We start from the raw sequence: 11,528 nt of genomic DNA, 5'->3' as shown, positions 1-11,528 counted from the left end.
TATATTCCATTAATTCATAAATAAAATTTTAATTTATTTTTAGGAGTGTTGGGATTTGATGTTTTAAATAACGAACAAATATATATTTCGTTATAACTTTAAATAATAAAAGTTCATTTTATGGTTTATGGTTATAAATGTTAAAATAGTTGTCAAATGTCATTATTCGCTTAAAATGATAAAAATTGCTTCTATTTTCAACTTGTATGTTGATTTGAAATTGTTGGTATTGTGTTGGGTAAAACTAGTTTTGGTCAAAATGCAGCCATTGCCCTGCCCAAATTTCGTTAGAAAATTTATTGCTTCTAAATGAGTCAGTGAGGCTTTGAAATTGTTGTTGTTAGTATTGCTTCAATTTTGAACTTGTATTGTTGACTATGTGTTTTCCACTTCAAAGCCCAAAGCCCAATTAATAAGCGGATCGAATTACTTGATGTTCGGATTGAAAACCCGAATAAAGACCTATCAGTTTGGTAACCGGGTCGGGTCCATCCAAAAGGTTTTCTTCCCCAGTTTTGGCGCGGCGGAAGGCGTCTTGTTTGAAACGGTGTCAGGTTCCTCAACACAGAAGAGATTCTCGATTCTCGAAGATCAGATAATCTTTCAAAACTTCAGAATATGGAAGACGACCCTTTTGATTTCGAGTCGGATGCTCTACTCGCATCTTCACCCGTTGTCGCCCCCAAAAAAAGGTAACGTTAACCCCCTTTGTTCTTTTCCTGAAAGTCGAAACGTTTCTTTCGTTCCCGCTTTTGTTATCTTGCATCGTTTCATTCGTATGAACTTTCAAAATCTGTAAAATTAGGGTTTAGGTTATTGGTCATTACCTTTTGACTTCTGTTGACATGTTCGACTGTTAGGGTTTTTGATTTTATCTGATTTCACTACAGTTTAAGGGTTAATTCCTCTTTTGATAGTTAACAAAAACAGTTTTACTTTTTATATCTCAAATATATTAAGCTTCAACTGTAAATTCACAGGAAAAAAGTGATTGGTCTGGATGATTTACTAGTGGATCACTACAAGGAGAAGAATAGGGTAATCGAAAGAGAATCAAAAATAGCTAAAACCAAAAAAACCTACAACTCTGATGATGACGAAGACGGCAGAGTTGCCAAATTATCTAAATACGTTGACGAATGTCATGAAAAGGCACAAATCTTGCTCTTATTTTTTCATTATCTATCTGAATTCGTATAAAACATTGTTGTTCTTTCATTGCAATGTAACCCAATGAGTTGTATTTTGTAGATGACAAAACTAAGTGATGAGGATGATGTTTCCATTTGGGGTCTTCAAGTTTTTGGGAACCAGGTTTATTAGATGATGTTTTGACTTTTGAATTTCTGATTAACAATCTTTGTATATTATCACACATCATAACACAATTTTCTTCTTACAATTTACAGAAATCCCCACCTTCATTTGAATTTACCAATCTTCAAAGTTGCTCTATTTTTCATTCTTTTTTGAACCATGAAGTGAATTCATTGGTTGAGCTTAGTACCGAATCAGGTCAGTATTTTTAAAAAAAAGTATCCATTCATGTCATACATGGTAATAAAAAAAACATTGGAAACATGTTAGTAAAGGGCAATCTGGTAATTTCAAAGTCCAATCCTGTAATTACCCTTACCAATAGTATTTGTCATCTTCTTGTTGCAGGAGAAACATTCTTTGAGGGTTTATTGACTAATGGCTGGCTATTGAAATTGGTCCAAAAATGTGGCAAAGTAGAGAAATCCATAGCAACATGGACTTTTCACTTAAGTATGTTAAACTCATTCATCTCCTAACACTTTTATATTTTTTACACAATAATTCACATTTTATTTTTTTCCCATGTTTATAATTACAGTGTTGTACTCATCAAAGGAAGCTCTCAGAAGTGCTGCAGTCAACTTTTGGTGTGCAATTTTGCTAAAAAATGAGGTGTCAATTGTCATTAATTCAAGTCAATATAATTCATCATGTATAATTTAGTTTATTTTCTTGGTTTATTTAGGGTGAATCATTGTCTTTAAAGATTGATTGGCTTCCAACTTATTTGGAACTCAATGGTGCCCTTGAAACTTATGGATATTTACTGAATTCACCTAAAAAAGATTCTTGTGATACTGAAATGGACCTTGGAGGTATAATTCAAGAAATAGCAACATTCTTATGTTTATGTGAATTTTATACTTTATAGCATCTTACTTAATTCCTTTTTTCTCTAATTTCAGATTCTGAACACGTGGGCCCACCTCAAAACATTAGAGCATGGATCAAATACATCTCTACTTGTAGCCAAACAAGGTTAGGGAAAATTTCATATACCAATACAAATATTTTTAATGATCAATATAATGAGGGCATTTACGTCTTTTGCACAAGCAATAGACAAAAACCAACACCCTGTCCCACCTTTTTGGATGGGACACAAATTTGCAATTATTAACATCAGACACAGTACAACCTGTTTGGTCCTGCATAACAAACGGGCCCACATGACATGTTTAGTAACAAAATTTTAAATTTCTTTTAATTTATTTTGTAGGAATTTTCATTTTATTTTCTCCACATCAGAAGTAGAAGAGTTGGTGGTTGTTATAATTTGTCTTATGTTAGATCGACAGTTACTAGGCTTGTCTATGGATTTATATGAATGTATGATATCTTTGATTAATTTCTTCAAAGATGAAGAATGGAGTGCCAGCTGTACAAAAATATCAAAATCCATTGCTTCAAGGTTTTTTATTCACCACTATTTTCTTTTCTTTCATTTATCTTAAGGGAAAACTCCATAAAAGTCCTTACATTTTGGTCTCATAATTTATTTAGTCTTTATATGTTTTTTATTTACTCAATTAAGTCCCAAAAATCGACAATTGTATTCATTTTGACTCTTATTTATACTTTTGGCCAGAGTTTTATATTTTATTACAAATTTGGTCCAAAAATTTACACTTTTGGCCAAGATTTCAAAATGTTGTGTTACGAATTCATCGTAAATTTGGTTTTTTTACATCTTTTTTCTTCAAAATATTGTTTCGAATATGGTTTTTTGCTACTATAAAATCATATTTATACAAAAAAATATATTTTCATATAAAAAAGTTTTTATATAGAAAAAAGGTTTTTTATGTGAAAAAATATATTTTTGTTATAAATCTGATTTTTACAGCTAAAAAACATATTCAAAACAAAATTTTGAAAAAAAGATGTAAAAAACTAAATTTAGGATTAATTAGTAACCAAATATTAAAATTTAGGCCAAAAGTGTAAATTTTTTGACCAAATTTGTAATAAAATTTAATCTCTGGCTCAAAGGTTTAGATTTTGAAAGTTTTCCGATATAAATGGGTCATAATGAATATAATTGTTGGTTTTCGTGAGTTACTTGAATAAAAAAACATATAAGGACTAAATCGATTATAATGCCAAAATATAAGGACTTTTATTGACTTTTTTCTTATCTTAATTACCAAAAAAAAAACTATCTTTTTTGATTTTGTAAAAACAGGATTCCTTTGGACATAAATTGCTTGAGAGCTGTTGAGTGTATTCCTTCAGTTTGCTTGCACTCCAAGCAACTTAGAAGTGAAATTGCTTTCCGATTTCTTCTAGGCTATTTTGATAAGGTAGAGGATGAAGAAGAGTTGATAAGACAACTGACATTGATCAATCTAAAAGACAAAACTTGTGATCTTTTTAGAATTTATAATTACTTGGTGTTGACTGAAAACTGGTTTTTATATAATCCAATGATGAAAGAGAAGACATTGTTGAATGAAATGTGGGGCCTCTATCTACGCAATTGTTGTTGTCAAATCAACATTACTGACACAAGGTCTTATGCTTCAAAGGTGTGTATGTGATTAATTCGTTTATCGTGTTTCTATATTTTGGGTTTTTGTTTTTTGTTTTTTGTTATATGATGAAGTTTTGTGTAACAATGTGTAGGTTCGAAGTAAAGCCTCTTATCTTGTTCAAGTCACGAGTGATACAATGATAGTGTAGTTTTAGTCATGCTAATTTGTATTTGGTGTTGATCTTTTCAAGGGGATTTGTAAAATTGTAATGAGCCATTTGACCTGTGTTGGTTTTGTAGTTATGGTAGATGTACTTTGAAAAGTGTTGCATGTATACTTTATGATTGAAAATGGTGTATTTGTTTGCAACTGGAAGCATTATGTGATAAATCAAGTACATAGTTGTTTGTTATGTGGCTATTTGAACTTGAATCCTTGACCATTTTGTAAGTATATGGTGTATTGTTTTTGCTAAGGTGTTATTCTTTGAGCAACCACAAGCTAACCATAACCAAAAAGCATCATGTGAGATGTAATTAAGGTATATATCAGCCCGATGGGTTGTTGATATAAGAGCCTAATAATGTCCATAAGAAGTTCAATCCGTGGTTGATGTAAGAGCCTAATGTCAATAAGAAGTTCAATCCATATTGAAATAAAAACTCATATAATGTGGTTACTGAACCTCAACCTTCATTTATGCAAGTATTCCATCTCGGAAGCAAGTTGCTATCTATGATAATTTCTTTTAAATATGTTTACTCTTTATCATGGTAGATATTAAATTGTTGGGCTTGTGTTTCTGAAGATAATTTTGAAAGGACACTCATATACTTAATGATGGATTTCTTCAAACTTGTGACTAATTTTTTGACCTTAAATATTGATTCACGATGCATTATATTACAAGAGTTTGTGAATATGTGTATTTTGTATGATGATAAACTTTCTATTAGGCCTGCATATGTGTATTTTTTATGATGATAAACTTTCTATCTGGTGTATTCAACTTCATATAAGAAATCGGATGTTGGACAATAGGACCAGAAAAGGGACTCGACATGTTTATTCACCGCACCCAAGGTGTTCTGTCCCGCGCATCACAATGCTCTTCGTACATCGTGTGACATCATGTAAGGATATTTTAAGAAAATGATTAGTATTACTTGTTGTTTGCGTAAATTTCATGTTTGGTCCCTAACTTTTGTTTTGCACTCGGATGGTCCTTAAGATATCATTTTATTGCATTTTTCATCCTTCATAGGCTTGAAAAGTATATGTTGCACTTTGTATATTTTCTTTTTCACTTTTTCATAATTTATGTATTATTTATTAATTTAAAAAATTAATTAAAACAATTTACAAATAAGTGGGGCCAACTATCCCACAGAAACTCGCCTTCTCCTTTTCCCTCCACCTCCGGCAACAACAGTTCATCCAACATACCTCATTAACCACAGACAACACCTCCAGGTAACCGTCCTGTTAATCTCCAACAACCACCACAATTAACCTCTACTAACCACCACTAAGGCTAAGGAGAGTGGTCTAATGTCCAACAACCACGTCAGGTTTTTGAGTGCCACCTCATTTTTGACCATTTAGCCCCTAATCTTAGCATTCGGTAGAGAGTGATAATATTCCTAGTATAACATCCATAAATTTTACGCTAAATTTAAAATTTTTCAATCACAAATAAAACCCACTAGTATTGTTTACAGGAAAGATGTTTTCAAATCATTATTCAATCAGAGTGTCCCAAGAGCCAGATCATAAGGATGAGGAGCGGTACGGTCACGCCTTCGCCTTACCATGATCTCCTGAAGTACCTGAAACAATAACTGAAAACTGTAAGCCCGAGGGCTTAGTGAGCTACCCCCAAAATACCAATACCACACTGATAATACCATATCAGTAACAATCAACCAATCAACATGAATAATGGGCCATCGGCCTGACTGGACCGCCCTACAGGGCCTACAGTCTAACTGAATCTATACTGAGCCTTCGACATGACTAGACCGCCACGTGGGCCTACAGTCTCCCCGGACCGCTCATAGGGTATGTCGGCCTTCAGCACAAAGCAGGACCGCCTCAACCCAACCAACGAGCAAATAATCATGTGCGCATAACTAGCATATACTGGCATATACAGATATCAAATATATCTATCTTACTGATCATCAATCATAGCAATCTCTTATAACTAGAGCACCGAACTAGCATGCCACTAACATAACAATCCCTAAGGATCATAAAAGCATAACATACTGTCTATCCTGATTCCGATCTATCAGATCATAACTGCATATATCATATCATAACCCTAACAACTAAAGAGCCAGCCTTGGTGCCTTAGACCCTTTTGATATAGTGAGGATAACTCACCTTGCAGATGTCGACTCGGTAGATAAACTCCCACTCTCGGATCACTTGCCAAAGACTCCACCACCTATAACCATAATACGAATATACCCATAAGTCCTCAACCTTACCAGGTACTCCATAAACCAACTAGTCAACCCTTGGTCAAAATCAAAATCCTCAGTCAAGGTCAACAGTCCATGTTGACCCTAACTCGCCGAGCACCCTCGGCTACTCGCCGAGTTCCTTGAAGTACTTGCCCACTCGCCGAGTCACCGAGGTGACTCGTCGAGTTCCTTCGGTTTACGATCGAAACTCTACGGCCCCTCATTGAGTGTCCTTCATGCAACTCGACGGATACGCATGCATACACAACTTGGGGAAATATCATCCGACTCGCCGAGTTGTTCATACAACTCGTTGAGTCTAATGAAATCTCCAATGGAATCGCCGAGTTGTTCATCCAAATCGTCGATTTCATGCCTATCTTCATATGACTCGCCGAGTCGACTATGCGACTCGTCGAGTCACTTCAATCCTTTTTTGCCATACAGACTCATTTGAGCCATGCAGAGGCTCCAAACTACAGATCCAAGCTTCTAAGGCATGCTTTTCATGTAAAGTTGCAAACTTTACATGCATGCATAACTATAAAGGCTCCAAATGTCCAATCCAAACCCGAAATGGGGGTTCCTACCCAAGGGAGGTTTCATTCACGTCCAAACCAGAAACTTTATGACTCTAGGACTTAAAAAGGGTCCAGATCTGAAGTTACAACTTCAGATCTAGTCCATAGTCCACCTTATCAACTCAAAGATCCATAAAAGCCTAGATCTCAACCAAAAGAGGTCTAGAAGAAAAATGAGGTAAAGGTGACGACTTGATACCTCCAGATGATGCTATCTGAGGTAGACTTCTGATTTCCCACACCTCCTTGCCCCTAGCCTTTTGTCCTCCAAGCTCTTCTTCCCAAAAGATCTCATCTACAAAGCTTTAAACACACAAGAATGAAACACCACACGAATTAGGGTTTTCAGAGCTCTCAATGGACTGTAAAGAGTCTAAAGGAGGCTTATGCTTCCTTAAATAGGGTGCAAAACCCCGGGATTTAGGGTTTCATCTGCTAGCTCCTACTCGTCGAGTCCCTTCATGGACTCGGCAAGTAGGTCACTAAACACGCGATCCCACCCCGTTGCTAATCGACGAGTAGGGCAACCAACTCGTCGAGTAGGACTTAAAACCAAAGAAATTCTTATTTAAACCAATACCTGAGAATCAGGACGTTACACCTAGCACTCTATTTTCTTTTTGATTTTCTTTTTCTAATTCAATTAAATTAGTTTATTTTAATATATGAACTTTTTTGTGCACAAATATTAAACACATTTTATTTTTTTAAACCACATACAATTACTATAATATATATTATATTTTTTAAAACACAAACATTTCATATTAAATTAAAGAGTTACAATAAATTAGAACTTAAAATACCTAGAAACACGATTTAATAATTAAAACCACTGCAAAAATGACTTAACATCGAAAGACACGACTTAATACCTAGAAACACGACTTAATACATAAAAAACACACTTCATAAAAAAACACACTAAAGCAACAAGTCTTCCTCCAAATACTGGCCTTCCAATTCGTCTTTCAGTAGCATATTTAGATTAAGGTTGTTCATCGTCCAAAGATGATAGGTCAAGAGGCGACGAAGATCGGTGTAGATTACTACACTGTGAACTATCTTCATTTTTTGTAACCATTCTTGACCACCATATTATAGTGGTTGTGTCTCTGGGATGACTTCATTCTCTTCGTACACAAATATCGGGTTTCCTTCATGTTCTAATATAATATTATGCAATATGATTACATCACCTCTGTCATAGTAGAAATATCATGAAACATGGATGCTTTTGCAACTACCTGCCAACGCTTTTTATGTGCTCCAAACGATCGTTTGATATCTTTTATTGTTTTTTCTTGGACTATCTTAAATTTGGACCTCCGAGGGTCATTTGGGCATGACAAACTTTTAACGAAAATAGAAAGGTCAAGATAGATACCATGCACAAGATAGTACCCAAATTTGTATGTATTTCCTCGAAGTACAAATGACGAATCTAGGGCAGTACCGTCATACAACTTGTTGAATATTGGTGAATTATTGAGAATATTACTGTCATTAAGCGAACCGACACTACCGAAAAAGGCATGCCAGATCCACAAATCTGGTGAGGCTACAACTTCAAGTACGACTGTGGAATAATGATAATTTCCCTTTGTGTATTGTCCTTGATATGCGTTAGGACACACATTCCATCTCCGATGCATGCAATCTAAACTTCCTAACATCCCATGAAAACCATGCACATTTCCATGATGAGCATACAACTTTGTATGTCACTAGCAGTAGGACAACACAAATATCGTGGACCATACAAAGACATGATAGCCATGCAAAATTCGTGAAGACTTTCTCAGACGGTACATCCAGACATTTGAAAACTCTTGTCTAGTGCATCAGGGGGGGTGGCATATGCTAACATACGAAATATAACAGTACATTTTTGAATTAGATCAAAGCCTAACATACCTCTTGCGTCCAGGCGTTGCTACATATACTCAGACACTGAAGTTACACCTTCTACAATACACATAAACAAAATCTTTATGTATCCGGAACCGCCGGTGGAAATAATATCCTTCAAAGAGAGCATGCTTGTCAAAATAATCATGCATGAGAAGTTGGTGAACTGCTTCACACTGTCTTTAAATATATCTTCTTCGTTTATGTTGCATATTACTCGATTCAATGCTGTTAAGATGTCGTTCTAGCCTATTACGTATGGAGATGACCGATTGTATCACGTTATCAAAAACATCATTCGACGAAGAAGACGACGAGGACGATATTTTTTCTGAGAGAAAGAATGATAGTTTCGTTTCTTTGTTTATAGTAGTCTTATTTATAGTGAGTGTGATCTTTTTTATAGCAGTTGAAATGGTGGTTGAAAAATTTAATGAAAGTTGGTGGAATTAATTTGGTCAAAGACAAACAATTAATATTGAAATAAAAAAGGTTAAATTAATTTAAAATATAAAATACGATTAAAAATTTAAAACATAACTTACTTTCTAAAACACGACTTAATACTAGACGAAAAACATAAATTAAAACTACATTTAATACATAAAAATACTACGACTTATCCCAATTGTATTCTTTCACAAGATCCTTCTTTGCATTGTTGAAAATCCGACGATCCTCCCCGGACAAGCTATCTCCTAGGGTTAAGAAAAGCTTTAGCGCATGTTCCTTTCTTTCATCCTTCCCAATTCCAAAAGTCCCTCAAGCCCAAAAATCCAAAGATCACATATTGCGGAAAACACGGGTGTATGCGCTGCGATCGTCCCAAGCTCTTCCAATTGAAAATTGGAGTACATGAAACATAAACTTTAAACCGTAAGCACAAAGCTTAATGAATTCCCCATATACCACTTACCATACATATCAAACGATCCATACATGCCATACATAACCGTGAGCCATACAAAACATTCATATATCATAATCAATAAATGTGCTATGTGCCAACCATAGTCTTGCCCTTATGCCATGAGCCACCTCGTGATCTTTCTTGCTAGGCCGGGGGCCACAACCCTGAGTCTTACAAACAAGTGCCAAGAGCCACCTCCTGGTCTTCCATGCAAGCATTACAAAGACAACTAACATACAAACTATACTACGTAACTATTTACTTGCCAGAGTTCAGACTCTGGTGTTGCATACAATGTACCAGGAGCCTAGGCAGTTATTGCGGTCCAAAATCAAATATCGGTCAAAGGCGGATGTTTAGGATATAGGTTATCGCGGTGGGATATCGGTGGGATATCCGTATTTTTATATCATTCATAATTAATATATATAAACATAAAACCTATATAAAAGTATTATAAAAAGTCAAAATTCAAAACTGTCAATGTTTGAAACATAATCTTACGCAAGCCATGGAATCTTCCTCCAAGTCCACATCAAACAAGGCATCCAATTATTTTATCTAGATCATCCACATCAACTCTAATATCATCATCATCATTTAAGAATTATGTACTTAACACATCAACATTGTCAAACCTATAGAAACTAGCAAGTTAACACTTAAGTATGTAACAATTAACATAACAATAAGATCGGTTAATATTTAAAACATGAGTCTATGACCTAAAACTAACAATTAAGTACCTAACATAATAGCGACTTCAGTTAAGTTAAGTCCATAAGACTTAAGGCCATGAATTCACACTAAAACAAGCAAGTAAAATTACTTAACCGATATCCCACCTGGAAATCGCCTGGAAATATCGGTTAAATATCGGTAAATATCACCGATTTTTGCGGTCCGATATTTTGGATCGATATTTGACACTGATATTTTGTAAAGTACCGATAACCGATATCCCACCTGGAAATCACCTGGAAATCGCCGATATTAACTGCTTAGCCAAGAGCCGCTTCCTGGTCTTTCATACATAATGCCAAGGGCTAACTCTCGGGTCTTACTATAACACATAAACCAAATGGGTTGGTATTGGTGCCTTCGAACCATATAACAGTGAGGAGACACACCTCGAATGCTGAAATTCACTGTAAGAAATCCTTAGTTGCTGTCCTGATAACTTCTTGAGCTAACAATACCAAAATATCACCCAATTAGCAATTAGGTTTCAAACCATGATCCATACATAATCCATACTTGAGGTAAAATAACAATTTTACCCCTGACCCAACAAGATTCATAACTAAGGCCCAAGCCTAAATCTAACAATATCCAAAACCATAAAATCCATGAAAGCCCAATAATGGCCTAATTTTCCAAATTGGGCCCAATCGCATATGGGCCTTATACTAAGCCCATATTTTACAATTCAGATTACCTCAAACACCCCTTAGGACAACTTGGTCAAAGACATAAGTCAAAAGTCAAAGTCAATGCTCCGAGTTAACTCAACTCACCGAGTTCCCCCATTAATCAACTGAATCGCGAAAAGTTGATCCAACTTGTCGAGTTCACCCATGAACTCGCCGAGTTTCCCCTTTAGACAGCAGAATCAGGAAAAATCATTCCAATTCGCCGAGTTCACCCATGAACTCGTTGAGTTCTTGAGTCAACAAAACCTCTTAATAAATTAAGTCACCAATCTCAAAACTAAAAGCTCCACTACTCAGATCTTAACTGAAATAACGCCTGGAAGGGTAAAGTTTCCAAATTTACCCTTAAGAACCATTCCAATGGTTCAAAAACCCAAACCCTAAGCTTAATAGGTTAAAGGCTTAATCTATAATCACTAAATATTCAA

The 11,528-nt window shown here is 35.2% G+C and overlaps 1 protein-coding gene across 1 annotated transcript; it reads left to right on the top strand.

The window, feature by feature from the left end:
* Positions 1-513: 513 nt before the first annotated feature.
* LOC145059165 (actin protein 2/3 complex subunit-like protein) lies at positions 514-4,206 on the top strand. The gene is made up of 11 exons (XM_079007029.1): positions 514-692; positions 981-1,152; positions 1,252-1,314; positions 1,410-1,515; positions 1,666-1,770; positions 1,859-1,932; positions 2,006-2,135; positions 2,226-2,298; positions 2,540-2,731; positions 3,506-3,848; positions 3,946-4,206. Exons 1-11 carry the CDS (start codon positions 619-621, stop codon positions 4,000-4,002), a joined length of 1,389 nt encoding a protein of 462 aa, XP_078863155.1. The 5' UTR covers positions 514-618; the 3' UTR covers positions 4,003-4,206.
* The last annotated feature ends 7,322 nt before the right edge of the window (positions 4,207-11,528 follow it).

Source organism: Lactuca serriola, chromosome 6, assembly GCF_051521515.1.
Source record: "Lactuca serriola cultivar US96UC23 chromosome 6, Lser_US96UC23_V15, whole genome shotgun sequence".
Taxonomy (NCBI): Eukaryota; Viridiplantae; Streptophyta; class Magnoliopsida; order Asterales; family Asteraceae; genus Lactuca; species Lactuca serriola.
Note: the sequence above shows the minus strand (reverse complement) of the source record. Positions and strands in the feature narration are given on the sequence as shown.

Bases quoted from the DNA above. Each gene is read 5' to 3' on its own strand.
- LOC145059165 (XM_079007029.1), top strand. From the start codon at position 619: ATGGAAGACGACCCTTTTGATTTCGAGTCGGATGCTCTACTCGCATCT. The intron at 1,771-1,858 runs GTATGTTAAACT...TTATAATTACAG, and splicing joins AACATGGACTTTTCACTTAA to TGTTGTACTCATCAAAGGAA. The intron at 2,732-3,505 runs GTTTTTTATTCA...TTGTAAAAACAG, and splicing joins TCAAAATCCATTGCTTCAAG to GATTCCTTTGGACATAAATT.